We start from the raw sequence: 15,679 nt of genomic DNA on the forward strand, positions 1-15,679 counted from the left end.
ATCTACATTTACCCTCTATTTAAAGTTGAAATCAACTATACCTTCACGGTTTCACCGTTCAAAAAAGAAATTAGCACAAATTTGCCCTTACCTGCCAAGTGCCAACTCAGCTAACAAAATCATAATAAAAGGTCCAAAATTACCCCTATAATTTGCAAAATTGTGTAAAGTTGCACAGATACAACAAGTATGGACGCGCTGGAACGTATTCATGCGGCAAAAGAGTTTGTTCATTTTTGTATGTTGCATACAAGAATTAACACAAAAACCTATAGAAGGTTTGGACATGGGGAAACGGATTCCACTTAAAACACGTAGGCGTCATCAGGCTTCATGCAAAGAAGACAAGAACTCCATGCCACTTGATATGTCATTAGTTGCATGTCTAGAAGCAAAAGCCAAAAATTTCTATCACGTAATACAGGTTTCTACTTTGTTCCTTTGAATTCTGAAATAGGTCAAGAGAAGAGAAGAAAATTGGAGGCATGGCAACTTTATCGAGTGCCGAAGAGCTACTCCTGGGAATTTCCATATCGGCATTTAATTTCTTCCCCTTCTATAAGCCTCTCTACTGCATCTGAAGGAAGGCCAACCAATTCCAGCGTCTTCTCCCAGACTTTGTAAGAAGTTTCAATATTATGGGCTTCTTCAGAAGCATTTGTGGGACGACAATCGTGGGAAATGTATGCACACACTGGCCAGTCATCTGCTTTCAGCATTTCACAATACTCGGAAATTTGAGGATCTGTAGCTGCAAACAAGGTACTTCGAGAGCCTGCAGCAACCAACTAATTTGAGTAATATGCATGGAGATGATTAGATAAATAATTAGACTACACATGCCAAATAACCAAGAAACTAAATAAAACAAGAGGCCACTAGAAGTCTAGAACTTTCCCTGGGACCAGCATCTAAGGGATGCACCAAACAAGAATGCACGCATAGCTCAGTTTTAATCTCTTCTCACATTTGGTCTTTCTGATGAGATGCACTCTTGCCTTCTCCCTTTTTATACAACTTGTTTGTTTAACTAAAATTAACTTGCATGGTCCTTCAGGTTTCTTTTATATGCTCCTTCACTCATATTCCTTTTGGTCAAATTATTCTTAGTTGAGTTGTGTAGTTTTCTTACCTTATCTAAAAGTATATCAGTTCACAATTGCAGAAAATTATGAAATGATATTCTTACTTTCTGGAGTATAACATACCTTCTTCAGCATTAAATATAAAATAGGGTATTAGACGATAGCCAACTTGCAAAAACTTAGGAAGATCCCTCGCCTGCAATTTTATATGCAAACTTGTTAAAAAGTATCATATAAAGGAATGAAAAGAACAGAAACTGAAAAGAAGAAAGTCATATCCAAGAAATTTAGAACTCTAGCTCAAATAGGGTTTTCTCAAAAAAATTCTTAGGGGTAAAGGTACACCAAAGAAGTATGAAGGTGAAGTGATTAGGCAAGATATGGTAAATCTTCAACATACTGAGAACATGACCCTTGCTTGATAGGAGGGTGTAGAGGTTGAGAATTAAGGTAGAGGGTCAGTATGTACCCGGGCGTATTTCTTTTCCTTTCTCTGTGTATTAGTATTATTCTTGTTTTTCATTATGTTTCAATTTCTATTTCTACATATTGTACCTTTAGCCTCAATTATCTTATTATCTTGTTGTAATTTCTACTTGTTGCTTCTGCCTTTATCGTCCTTTGAGCCAAGGGTCTATCAAATTGTCTCTCTGTGTAAGGTCTGTGTACCCTTTACCCTCCCCGGATCCCACCTGGATTACATTGGGTTTGTTGTTACTCTTTAGGGATTGGAAGCTTATAACTCCCTCTGTCCCAATTTATGTGGTGTTTTTCGCTTTCTAAGATCTAATTAAACTAAGGGCCTGTTTGGATTGGCTTTTGGCTTATGACTTATACGCCAAAAGCCACAAGTTAGGATTTCTAACTTATGGTTTTTGGCTTATTTTTGTTATTTTGGCTTTAAAATAAGTGTTTATAAGCACTTTTTAACTTTACCCAAACACTTCAAAACTGCTAAAAAGTTATTTTGGCTTAAAAGCACCTAAAATAAGTCAATCCAAACGGGCACTAATCATTGAAACTAAATTAGATTAGATCAACTCAATATTTTAAAATTAAAATTAAAAGTTAGACATTCAAACACTATACGAGAAGTACTACAAGTTGCAATTCTTCTCATGTCAATATGATGAAAATGTATCTCAAGATGTTGGTCAAAATTTACTTAGTTTGAATCTCAAAAAGCGTAAAGTGCTACATAAATTGGGATAGAGGTCGCACCAGGCTTGCTTAGTATGGGTTATCTCTCCTATGTGGTTTGTGAGCTATTGCATAGGAGCGGGGGCTTTACCCTGTGCGCACCTAAAGGGTAGCGGCTGCGGGTTTCCCTTGTCATCAAAAAAAAAATTGGGATAGAGGAAGCAGCAGAATAAATAAAGATGGAGGCACAGGGGCACCACATGAAGCAACGACATCATCTTAATTGGCCTATTTTGGCATTTAAGTTGAGCATATTAGGGCTGATTAGTGAAAGGCCAAGTCAAGTTGGGATCAGAACCTCTTCTAGAGAATCCTTTAAAATGAAACCATGTGAGGCTCTTCAAGTCAAACAGATATATGTGCATAAATAATGGAAGCTGGAAGTTTTTCACATGGAATCGTTTACATGTGTATCCAACCCCACCGTATGCAAGTATCCGGGTTGACTACGACTACCTTTTTAATAATCTCTAGTGTATATCAAAGGATTTACACAATTAATTTGAAAAAAGGATCTGTACAAAGTACTGCACTCATATCATTCACGTTTGACATGGGTACATCAAGACAAGGTATGGCATTAACATTAAAGATGGTAACTAGAGAAACAAATAGTGAAGTTATCAAGAACTTACAACATTGGTTAGAACAATTCCAGGAGTATTACATACTACACTTATGCCAGATTCAGCAGGTAGTCTCTTATGAAGGATGCTACTGAACATAATCTGCACTTCCGAACCACAGTGGATTAGTCACTGGAGAGCAAAATCAACAAAACCGGATTTTATTAGAACTCAAATGGAAACACATACTACAAAGAAGGAATAAGAGCTTAGCATCTTAAGTTCAATTTTAACTATCATAAATCCTAGATGATTTTATGCTTGAAATGATTACTAATAAGAAGCTATATACAATGTTCTATACTTGATTTTTTGCTTTAATGTACCCTGCCTGGTTGTTTACTGCTGATGCAAAGGCTTCCCAATTTATTATTACATTGATGATTAGAAGTGCACAAAAATTAACAAAAAAAGAGTACTCCCTAGATGAACTTGCACATTTGTATTGGCGCAACTTTTGACAAGCAGATGAACATCTCCCTACAGAAATCAATTTTTGGATCAACCTGTGGAATTAAGAGAATACAGTAATAGCTCTTAATGGACATGCAACAAAGTATCGAAGATGTGCCTTTGGATGTTTGCATCCCAAATTACCAAAAAATAATGTCTTCTAGTTTCTGATAACTCTTTGATGGGTCCCATCCAACATATTCAAATTGGTTTTTTATCACTACTCAAGATGATCTTGACCAGACTCCAGAGCGAACCCACTTTTAAGCACTTAATGCCTAATAGATGTAATAACTATTGGAGTGATGATGGGCAATTAATCTCCACTAGTATTTCCATCAGCATAAATTGAGAGGAAATAGGAGAGCTTCTGAAGGGTAAGAGAAACTATTGGCTTTAGCGAAGCGGAAACAAAAGAATTGTTCAATAGGGAAGGGGCATATCATATGGAAAAACTCAGGTACCTAAGCTTTATTTACTAGGCAGAATGCAACCTTCCTAAATCGTGAAAAGAAAAAATGAAATATAATTAGGCAGCCACTTGTGTTAAGGTGTGCTGTGGTCGAACAGGATGTAGCATCTCAATTAATGCTAACACAACAAGCAAAAGACCATTAGCAAGTAATAGCTGACAACCTTTTAGAAAATACCTGAGCAAGCTTGCTGCCTCCATATCCCACTACACTGGTGTACTTTCTCTTTCCGGATACAACATTCATATCTTCTGGATCGACAAACCCAACATAGTGCATCTACACAGATGAAATAAACTATATTCCTGTCAGTAGCCGTAACATAAGCCATAAACTGACGTGGAGGCAATCACTTAAATTACAAGATAAATTTATTTCAAAGCAACTACATCCACCCCATTCATATCTTCTGGATCAACAAACCCAACATAGTGCATCTACACAGATGAAATAAACTATATTCCTGTCAGTAGCCGTAACATAAGCCATAAAGTGAAGTGGAGGCAATCACTTAAATTACAAGATAAATTTATTTCAAAGCAACTACATCCACCCCTCCTCAAACTTTGAGACTTGGTTTCGTTGGAGAATAGCCTCAATAACTACTGCTCCGTTCTTTTATTTCACTTTCAACACCAAATTTGGCATTATTATATAGGATTTATTATTAGCTACTGCGTTTGCTTCATCTTTTTTCATATCCGATATAATGATTTAGGTCATAAAACCAATAAGCAAGTAACTTAGACCATAAAATGAACCAACATGTTCAAGTAAAAGCAAGACTAAGACAAAGCCTGACCAAAGAGTTACCAACAATCAATATTTTAAATTCCAACTAAGAGAATAAAGAAAGGCAAGTTCCAACAAGCATACTAAGCAAAGAGAATCAAGAATGCAAATATGGATACATCATCTTTCAGGCATAGCATTATAGTCAAATTGAACGAGTAACTCAAACAATAATTATCACCACAAATAAATTGTCCGAAAGGAAAAGTTCAAGCTCACAAATTTTTAAGGGCTTTCGACAGTTTTTAAAACTTGAAGTCAAAATTACTCTATATCCACCACCTTGTTCCATTATGCAGCAAAGTCCAGCAAGTCCTAATAGTATGTATCTTTTTTTTCCTTATATATTATTAACACATACACCATAAATATTCAAGAGCAAAGATCTAGGACAGATGACTTCAATATCCCAACCGGTAAAATATCTTTTTTCTGCTCAGACCGTTCATGAGGAAGGCAAAGGCTTCCAAATCAAAAAGGCTGAAATCATGAAGTCTATGCTAAACCACCTCCATATTGCTGTATATCATTGCTTTGGAAAAGCCTGTTGTTTAAGCTATTTCAAATTAATGCATACTAGATAAAATGTTTTCACCAATGCTGAAACTTCAGTTTGCAACTCATTTTAAATTATCCATAATCATGGAAAATCAAGATCATTCAAAGCAGTAACTGAGTGCCGAAAGTGAGGAGACAAACAATTGAGTGTATAACATATCCATCTATAGCGGGGGCATATTGCTAAGACTTACAGTAGAGTTCACGTTAATAATTCGGCTTGGGGAACCTCTAATAAGTGATGGTAAAAGCAATATGGAAAGCATAGCCGGAGCTAGATGATTCACTTGCATGTGTTCCTCATACCCATCTTTTGAAAACCTCTGTGGTTCTGTAGAAAACGACACAATTCATTAGCCTAAGTTAGAAGGGCAGAAGCAAAGTCTCACAAGTCTCCAGATAAAAGAATGTGCACTCACTCAGCTATCAATCATTCAGTTTCCATCTAAAGGAGAAAACAGGTAAAAAGCTGTACCAATATTTCTATTGCAGACAATGTATTGTCCCTGTTAAAACTGCTAAATGCACCCCCACTAGCCAAGCATTAGTGCATTAGCATAGGAAAACCCTAATGCAAGCCAAAGCCAAAGCGTGAAGTCAGGCTAAGGCAATTAGATTAATACAGGTGACCAGCATACGATTTTCTGGTTACCTATTATCATGATTGGGAGTTCTGGTACACACATGAATGTGAACTGTGAACATGATAAACATCTAAAAATTTCTAGGAACATATAATTTCCAACCTGAAGGTGCATATTGAAATATTCAATCATAAACCTAAGTTGCTACAAATCTACAATAACCAATTCCAACAATACACAACACTAAGCTGTGTTTTGACCAAGACATGTAGACAAACCGTTGCAACTCGTCCTAGGATAGTAGAACATTTTACATTAATTTACACTATAAATCATGCTTGAACTGAACTCATAAGATGTAAGCATGACAAGGTGATTATCCAGTAAAAGACCCAGATGCTGCTCTACAGGCTCTTCTACCTCAGAATCAGACCTGAGACATCCTTCATTTTATCCATATCAAGCAAGTAACTAATTGAATAGAATTTCTCCTTCTGAACCTTTCTATAACATTCCATCCAAAGACTAGATAGCCGAAAAGAGATACCTTGCTGATGTTCTTTCTTTTGATCAAGGTATAAAATTTTATAAACAAAGGGCATTAAACACCCCCTAATAGAAGTAGTCTACCAAAAAGTAGAAATCTTACAAACTTTGCTGAAGTTCTTATTTGACATTAATCATAAATCATCTTTTCATATTTACCAGGTAGCCCTAGTGAATTCCATAACTTCCGAACTGTCTGAAGCTGGAAATGGACCATTTAAGATTCATTATTATCTCAAGTCTCAACTATTGAAAAATTATTAAGACTAACCATGTAGAATAAGAAAATCACTGATGTGTTTGGTGTTGCATGAATCTGACATATACACTAACTCTTTTTTTAATGATTTGACATATACACAAACTTAACACATATAAAGATTTAATGCCTTGATTTTCAGAGGATTAGTTACATGGAAACAGGTATTTCTATAAAGCTCCACATATACCATAAACTTCAAGACTAAGGAAACAAACAGAAATCTTGACCACATGATGAAAATGCTGAAACATGCAAACACGCTATGACATTTGACAGATTAGAATTGGATATCAAGTTAGAAAGGGCAAGCTTTTATTTTTTATCTTTAAGTAAGAAAGGCTCCATGATGTAGCTGAAACCTAATAGTTGTCTCAAGGTGTCACAGCTCAAGTATCACACAAGAAGAGTGCACATTTTGGTTACTGCCAGTTAATAAGAAGAAACTAATACCGCACTAACCTCCAATTGAAAATATGCCGGCATTATTGATGAGAACATGTACTGGAGCCATGCGGGCATTCCATGCTTCTGCGAATCGTGCAACAGAATCCAAAGAGAGAAGATCAAGCTCCATGACCTTGCAACAAATGTGAATTATATTCAATTAGGACAATATTTTTATGACATTGAACAAGAATCATTGACACCAACTTAAAAATTCTTGAAACTAATACATTTGTAATAAACTAGCATACAGCTGTACTACTTCCTAGCCATACCCATACTTGATACTACTATGAGATGAAAGATAATATACCTCAATGTTGAGTGGAAGGCCCTTGCCCGACCATTCTTCCTGCCATTTCCGTATTAACTCCTGTGCACGATTGGTGCTTCTGACAGCCATAACAACATGTGCTCCTGCTTCTGCCAACTGCCTGTCTAATGCAAAAGCAGAATTTTTGTACATTAGAGAAAATGGACTAGAAAACTTCTTCCAAATCCTTGTATCTGAAAGAGGAGTAAGAAGAGATTTTCAACAGAATAATGAAGATAACAATATAAGAAAGGGCACATAGAAAATCATATGGTGTAACATTATTTATCACGGAAGAATAACGTATCAGACCCTGATATGTGGATATCCTTAGGATAATCATGTTAGGTAACACATACTGTGGGATCAGGGATGTAGATTGGATGAGAAATTACTCGCAGCCAGATATGAAACAAAGATCTACTCCTTTTTTGCTTTGAGTTATCAAATATGAAACAAAAAGTTATTCGCAGAAGAGATAGAAAATTGAATGAGTCTTAGTAAAGCTAGACCACAATTAGATGGATCAACATTCAGTACTTTTCAGCTCAAAGGCTATCAGCCACCAAATAAGGATTAGAGAAAGCAAAAAAGGAAACACTGATAAGGGAAGAAGATAAATTCTGATTCAATTTTCTTTGTTTCAGGAGCACAAAAGTTATTCATATCTCCTCCTTTTACCTTAAATAGGTATTAGTATATGCTTGGATTCCATTCTTTCATTAGCAGTTGTCAAGTTCAAAGTTATTCTATTTATTTGTTATTTATAGATAATTGGCTAAATGCATTTCACAGCTTTCTCACAGCAATAGTAATAAAAGGTTGGACTGTTTACATGTTCCAGATTGTTTTCCAATGGGAATCAAGGCAAGAATAATTGTTTCATCAGGCACATAAATAGAGCAAGTTATTTCATCCAAAAGTTTAAATGTGATATCCCAAAAGGACATCTTTCTCAATAAGGAAATATCCAAACTTGACAGAAAATAGCATGTTACTGACGAAACATTAAATAACAAATCATTATCTTTTTCATAGAGCAATCTCATAAGCCATCTTGCACTCTTGAATGGCCCTAGAGTCGGGATTCTGTTTCACATTTTTCATCCTCTTGAACTACTAAAGGCACCAGAACACTTCCCACATGATTTGATATGTAGCTGATATCAAGTGTGTGGTGCCATTTACCGTGAGATGTCAAGCTTCAAATAAAAAGGGCATTACAGGAGATACAAATACTAGACAAATGTGAAGACATTGTTTCCCAAGCTCTACACCATTTAATGGTACTTTTCGGTGAGTTACAGTCAGTTAAAGAAATTAAAATTGAATCAAATTCACTATGATATCTCTTAGAGATAACCAAATCAGAGGAGGGCAAAGATTGCTAGCATTATTGGAAATTAGAAGGAACACTAAACGCTCGGGACGATACATATGACGAGAATATTCTTGTCATTCCAAGCAAACAACAACCGTATCCATTCCTGTGACCAGATGGTGGAGTGCCTAAAGCAACCTACTAACTCCGAATATGACCTCAACGCCAAGATTTTAAAGACTCCAAATGACCTCCCTTTTGAAATCTGTTCCCCTTCTGTGGTAATCCAAAATGGCTAATTAAAGTCCACCAGGAAAGGTATTAAACTACAGAGTTTCTTAAACTCGAAAGCAAACCTAGAACAAAAATAAATAACCAGTTCTATCCCCTGTACATGCACAACTGCAGCTGATTGAAAGTCAGTTTAGAAAGTTTCATCTAGGACAACCATTGCAAACAAGTATTACGAGTTAGTAATGTATCCCAGTATAAAGTTCTGTCTGTAAGGAGAACAACTGCAAGTTTCATACTGAAGTGCACAGTGCAGCTTCAAATAGCCAGTAACTTCCTGAGCAACATATCCTATTAAATTGAGACTTCAATGAGAAAAGGGAATAAACACCACAAAATTCATTTCTCCATCTTCTTTTGTTGACAAACCACAAAACAAAGAATAAAAAAAGGAAACAAAAATCTAGATGGCACTTCAAAACAAGGCATTATCACAATTCAAATTAGTTTAAGCTCTTATAACGGCGGACTCTAAAAGCTATTTCTCCACTAGTTCACTATAATCAATAAGCAAATCCATCTTCCTTCAGAAATTACTCAAATTAGCAGCAGAATCTCAAATTTTCTTCAAGCAAAGAGTAATAAGCATAAAGTAAAGCATACCGAGCGATTTCACGGCCGATACCGCTAGTAGAACCAGTAACGATGCAAGTAAGGTCATTAATAGGAGGAAGAGGCATAGGATTCTGCAAATGACTGGCTAATATCCTTTGAAAAAGCATCTCGTAAACCAAATAGAACCATCCTCGTAACCATTCCATCCATCCTAATGCTTTCTTCTTCGCCGTCTTCAATGGCTGCTTAGCTTCACTAGAAGTTGTATTCTTCTTCTTCTCCGCCTCCTCGTTCGCCATCTCCTTTCTCGTTGATTCTAAGCTAAACAGATTCTCTCCCTCGCACCTCACTCACTTTGCTCCGCAACTGTCGTTAGTGATGTTTACCTTTCCTTTTTCTATTAGTATTATATATATACGAAGTTTTTGTCATTTTCTTTCGCTCTCACGGGACTCGTATAAAGAGAGATGGACCGTATAGATCCGTTCCAACCACTCTTTATTTTTGTGGTTGACCTCATATGTGTGATGAGATTTGAAATTGTTTAGCACACCACCTCTTTATTTTTAAAAGAATAAGTAAGATCCTCATTCTGATATAAACGATCTTTTTGAGCGTGATTTGATAATAAATTAAGTAGAAGAAATTTTTTAATCTTGTGATCTTAAATTAAAAATGTATCAAAATATTCTTTAATTTTATGAGTGAAAAGTTATAATTAAAGAATTGATAAGAAGAGAATGATATGTTTTTTTAAATGAACTAAAATAACAAATAGAACAAACAAATTAAAGCAAAAGGAGTAATGATAACAATAAAAATGGCGCTGACCCACATATATGGATCGATCTTGGTGCTGTATCATATGACAATGAAATTATGGACAGACTATGGAGAAATTGGACATAAAGTCAAAATAGTCGTTGGCCAAGGATTTATCCCTCATCTCCCACACCTAACACTATTATTTCCACATATTTGGTGCCCCATGGATTTACTCTCATCTCCAAGTTTTGGGTACGTCACCATCTCACTGGAGTGTGATTTCGGCTTCTTAGGAGCTAAAGGTTGTTTGATAGTTGATTTAGAAGTGATTTATACATGTATTAAATTCTGCATAAATAATAACATGTTTTATAGTTGCTTAGGAATTTAGCTGTTTCATAAATAAAACTAATAAAATAAATAACTGATCCCTACCTAAAATAATACACAAATTCTCTGCCTTCCAGACAACACCTAAAATTGTCTTACGTTTCGACAAAAAGTTGGCACAGGCACGGGGTTAAAGGGGGGTGCGTCTTCCCCAGATCTGCCAAAAGCAATCAATTGTCACATGCAAGAAATGGCATAACATCAGTTGCACAACTAGTATAGTTTGAGAGATGAGAGTGGGGGGGCGCAACAGTCATGGTTGGTAGCTGACAAGCATGGTTAAAATGATATTAATGTGGAGTTATACTCGACCAACAAAAACTTGGAAAAATATACACTTCCTTTGGCGCTAATAGTCAAGCCATCAACTAACACAGGAATGGAGAGGAGCCCGGATCTTATGTCATGAATAGACATTCATACAACAATCAAAGCATTTGGTTCAATGAAACCATGTCAAATATTTTACCTACATCAACATACACACACTAAATGAAAGTCAGGGCCATGCAATTCTGTCATTCATGAGATAACATGGTTTCAATTTGCATCTGGTGAACGCGTACAAGATGCCACCAACTTTCCTACGCCAACACAAGAAATTATTTCCCCCTACATAGAAAAAAACCATGAAATAAGTAAAACAGCCGTAACATCCCCCTCCTTATCACCCCAGGTGGAGGTGGGGGAGACTTGGAAAGAAAAAAGATCATAACAAGTTAACAACAGATAAGATATAATCGCTATATTTGTTTATAAACTGTGATTTTACGTGCATCAGGAAAATAGAATAACAATGACATACGTGTTCATCATCAGAGTAATGTTATCGCCTTTCAGAAGAATCCGCCCTGCATAAAACCACAGAGGAGATGAAAGTTAGTTCCTCTGGAAATTATGGGAGAGGGTATAAAGCTAGAGTCAAGGCAATGGTCACCCACCCAACTGCTTGCTGGTTTTCTTCTTCACATTAACTTCCTCAGCATCGTCCAGAACTAAATTCATGTACTCATCAAAACCCTAAACAAACACAGACAGATTTACCTATTAGTCAATAAGTACCAGACAAATCACTGTTAAACTGTGTAGAGCAGCAGCATGGAAGGATATAGATACAGGATGCAAATGAGTGAGGTACCTAGCTTGATGACTTTACTAGCCAAAAGGATGCAGGTGATGCAAGAGGCAAAACCAATATTCAATTCTTTTGATTTATCCCAAAGGAAAAAGATGCAAAAACGCAGTAATTCAAGTGCATCCATTTGAACTCATTTGCTCATTTATGAGTGTCAATCATTTGCAAACAACCTTCGTCAAAAACTACTTCACACAATGACCAGAAACAGAAAAAGAGCTGCTTCTTAAGATTTGACCAATACAGGTACATGACACCAAAAAGTTAATTCAAAAAACTTTTTTGTGCATATAATGCGCAACAACTGATGATCCAGCTATTTCCCGGAGTCTAAACATATCTAATCCCTGGTTGAGAAGCAGAAAACAATTTATAATCCAGATTATTCTTTCGCATCCAGAACCAGCTTAAGAAATCCAGTATAGATTTTTTCTTCGTAAGGTAAAGAGAAATCCCAACTATGGATTATTCAAAAAGAACAAATATCAAGGTCTATAAGAGTTCAAACCGAAAACCTTTCAAGTTGGTATATTTTCACATTCACATCCAAGGTAAGCTTTTGCTTTTTTTTTTTAATAAGAGACTGTAAAATCTTCCAAACAAAGACTATTATAGTACAAACCTTTATATGTTAGGGTATGTACATCGGAAGATCTACAGAGCCAGAATAGATTTGGTGACTAAATTATCCCTAATGATCACAGGAAACTTACAGGGGCCCGGGGTTACAGAACAAAACACAGCACTAAATATTACAATTACAAGGATGAAACATATATACATGCTTCAATTATCAGGAAAAAAATTCAAAACTTAAAAAGCCAGCAAAGGAGCAAAATTTACAGCATAACAACATTTACACAGCTTGCAGAAAATACTCCTCCATTCAATTTTATGTGATACGCCCTCCTTATTAGTCTGCTCCAATAAGAATGGCACCTTCCTAAATTTGGAAACAATTTAACTATTCTATTTACCCCTTAATTAAGGCATGTTGTTATAGCCATACATATGCCACGGCAGGTTTTAAGACCACAAGTTCCAAAAGTCTTACTTTCTTGAACTCTTAAGTTGAGTCAAACACAACATAAATTAAAACATAGAAATTTTTAAAATGACCCAACCATCACAAATCTGCACAAACTAACAAAACATCAAAGTGATTGGGTTCATATTCACTAGTCAAATCCTAGAGGTCTTATGATACAAATCTGCTCACTATACAAGCTCTGTAAAACCAGGCAACAAATAATAATGAAGATATGTCAGCAACTATTACAGTAAAAATTTGAGTGACTAATTCTTTTAGAATGGTAAGGTTGTATAAATGAACCCCAAGATTGTGCGAACAATTACATTAAATTCAGTTCCTTAACAATTACTGTAGGGAAGTGAGAAAATCTAACATCCTGTCAACTGTATTAACATATTCTAGTTTTACACTTTACACCAAAAACCCAAAAGGGAAATACATCTGAACTTCAAAAGTTGGAACGTTTCATATTTGCTCTCAAACTTGAATTACTAATTCAAACTACTCAGACTTACGTCCATCCCAAAATCAAGCTACAACTATCAGTGCCATAAGAAACTAGAATTATGTCGACAGAAAAAATAAAAAAAAGTTAGGCCTTGCTTTGCTCTAACAGGAACAGCAGAACTATCCAGGCATACATCTTGTGTAGAAGGACCCAAATGACAGATTGTGAGCCCAACATGCACTGGCAATACATATACATAATCATGAGCTTGCTACAGCACACACGAGATTTCCATGACAGTCTTTTTTCATCCAGTATATTCAGTATGACTTTCTAGGCATACTTGACGGATAAAAGGAACTAATATGGGTTGTTAACAAATATGGACTACCAAAATTTCTATCATGAATTTACTAAAAGCATGCACCAGATTTTTTATTGGCAACTGATAATTACTGCAAGATGGTTTGGGCTCAGAGCTGAATCCATCAATACAAATGAAGGTAATATGATTTTTGAATACAAATTTGGTGAAAGAATGTATTTAACTTGGAAAATATCTAAACTTCCATAAGCTGGATGCTTAGAATCCCCCAACCATAGAATTTGACATGGAAATTGTTTTTTTCTTTGTTTCTCTTTATTTTTCTCTTTGTACTGCCTTCCAGTTTGTTGGAAAATTTAATCCACATTTATAACCAAATCTTCACTTTTTTTTATTGAGAACTCCATTACAAAAACTAAGTCCTTCCACAATCTACTAAATTGAACATAGCACATAATAACTTTGTATAGACTCTTGAAAGCTTTACTAAAGATCAAACCTATCGTACATCTAAAGAAGGTATTTGATTACAGATAGTTAACCGGTGTTTTCAACTAGTCATCAGATATTACTAGTCCAAAGATTAGCAGAAAATGCAAACATGGAATCAGTAAAGAAATTAGAAGTTCAACATAGAAGAAAGTGAGGACCAAAAAGCTTTCACCAATCACCGCTAGCTTATTAAGGAAATACATGTCCCTATTTATATGGCAAACCACACAAGACAAAGAGTCAACACTGGTGTTTCCCTCTTTGAATCCTAGTGATGCAATAACCCAAACCTCAAGTTGGAAATGAATGGTTCTACGCCTCCTTATAAATACAAGTCATGCCAATTGCCAGACACGAACTTTATGTTACAAATTTCTGGCACCTATTACACATTAAGCTAGAACCTACATAATTCCAAACACCCAAAAGAAAGTATGCATTCTAATAGCTAGAACTGTTGGTACATAGTTTACATAATTACAAAAAGGATCTCTGAAGTACCACATATCTTCAGGAACTTTATAAATCCGTATAATTTAATTTTTCTGATAAGTAGCATAAATGATTAGACCTACAAATTAATGGCAATTCACATTCATAGTGGTTGATGGATTACTCTCCACTCCACCAGGTCAAGAGTTCAATGGTGGTATGGCGGAATACGTGATCGGATGATTAGAACTAGAAGAGGCACATGATTTGTCTGTGCTATTACTCAAAAGATAACTTAGGAAACTCCCTTTATTAAGGGAAACAGTGGCGATTTAGAGTGTGAAACTGCAGGGAGATGATTAAATGAGTAGTTAATGGAAAGACCTAACAACCCTTGGGGAATTATCTGGGAAAACACATAATGCAACATCCACAATGCAATTACATTGTTGTAGTAAAGAAACTTACAATGATACGTCCTTCAATCCTCAGATCCTTCTGTTCAAAAAGCCATATTTGAATCCGAGCTTTCTGTATATAATAATTTGCACGTCCATTTTAAGAACATTGAGCTCCCATCAAGTAATAGCAAGAAGAAAAAAAAAGAGGAATAACTTACGCTCTGAAGAAACCTGAAAATCAGGTTCTGCAACAAACAAAAGAAAACACGTTATCCAAAATGTTAGTGCGGAGTGAAAATGAAAAAGTTAACAGTGAAGATGAGGAAGAGTGAACGAACTTACAATGGGCTGGGTCATAATCCTTTGAACTTTGGTGCTAGCCATGGCTGAAATTCCTGTTTCTCCGATCAACTAAGCTCCTTTTTCAGTCTCAAGGAAAGCAGCTAAACCCTAGCAAATACCCTAAGCCGTGAATCGAAATGGCGCCTAATGCCGTAGCATATACAAATATGAATTCGGGTTTGGGCTCGCGGAAAACGTCTCGCTTTTGCATCTGGGCTTTTATTTTGTTTTCACTGGACTGCACGGGTAATGGGCCTGCCGCCTGCCCCATCCACTTGTATATCACGATAACACAAGAATCATCATTTGTAAAATTACCTTTTTTATAATAATCTAATTAGTCAAATTTCTATGTATTTTAATCAATTTCATTCTATATGAAAGAGAGTTTGTCTTGAACGATTAAGGGTATA

The 15,679-nt window shown here is 35.8% G+C and overlaps 2 protein-coding genes across 2 annotated transcripts; both read right to left on the reverse strand.

Moving 5' to 3' along the window:
* Positions 1–150: 150 nt before the first annotated feature.
* On the reverse strand, positions 151–9,899 carry LOC125813859 (dehydrogenase/reductase SDR family member FEY-like). The gene is made up of 8 exons (XM_049493330.1): positions 9,552–9,899; positions 7,337–7,457; positions 7,039–7,156; positions 5,382–5,518; positions 4,015–4,116; positions 2,921–3,013; positions 1,209–1,281; positions 151–775 (listed from the first exon to the last, which is right to left on the reverse strand). Exons 1-8 carry the CDS (start codon positions 9,800–9,802, stop codon positions 513–515), a joined length of 1,158 nt encoding a protein of 385 aa, XP_049349287.1. The 5' UTR covers positions 9,803–9,899; the 3' UTR covers positions 151–512.
* Positions 9,900–10,983: 1,084 nt separating this feature from the next.
* Positions 10,984–15,442, reverse strand: LOC125813802 (uncharacterized). The gene is made up of 6 exons (XM_049493269.1): positions 15,267–15,442; positions 15,143–15,169; positions 14,992–15,054; positions 11,600–11,678; positions 11,464–11,509; positions 10,984–11,270 (listed from the first exon to the last, which is right to left on the reverse strand). Exons 1-6 carry the CDS (start codon positions 15,306–15,308, stop codon positions 11,261–11,263), a joined length of 267 nt encoding a protein of 88 aa, XP_049349226.1. The 5' UTR covers positions 15,309–15,442; the 3' UTR covers positions 10,984–11,260.
* Positions 15,443–15,679: the final 237 nt, after the last annotated feature.

The sequence above is a fragment of the Solanum verrucosum genome, unplaced genomic scaffold (assembly GCF_900185275.1).
Source record: "Solanum verrucosum unplaced genomic scaffold, falcon-dt-bn FXZP01000205.1, whole genome shotgun sequence".
In the NCBI taxonomy this organism is placed as follows: Eukaryota; Viridiplantae; Streptophyta; class Magnoliopsida; order Solanales; family Solanaceae; genus Solanum; species Solanum verrucosum.

Excerpts from the sequence above, each read along its gene's own strand:
- LOC125813859 (XM_049493330.1), bottom strand. The coding sequence starts at position 9,802 with ATGGCGAACGAGGAGGCGGAGAAGAAGAAGAATACAACTTCTAGTGAA. Across the intron at positions 7,458-9,551 it reads ATCGGCCGTGAAATCGCTCG|GCAGTTGGCAGAAGCAGGAG; the intron begins GTATGCTTTACT and ends TGCATTAGACAG. Across the intron at positions 5,519-7,038 it reads CGGCATATTTTCAATTGGAG|AACCACAGAGGTTTTCAAAA; the intron begins GTTAGTGCGGTA and ends CGTTTTCTACAG.
- LOC125813802 (XM_049493269.1), bottom strand. The coding sequence starts at position 15,308 with ATGGCTAGCACCAAAGTTCAAAGGATTATGACCCAGCCCATT. Across the intron at positions 15,055-15,142 it reads TTTTCAGGTTTCTTCAGAGC|AAAGCTCGGATTCAAATATG; the intron begins GTAAGTTATTCC and ends TATTATATACAG. Across the intron at positions 11,510-11,599 it reads GAAAACCAGCAAGCAGTTGG|GGCGGATTCTTCTGAAAGGC; the intron begins GTGGGTGACCAT and ends GGTTTTATGCAG.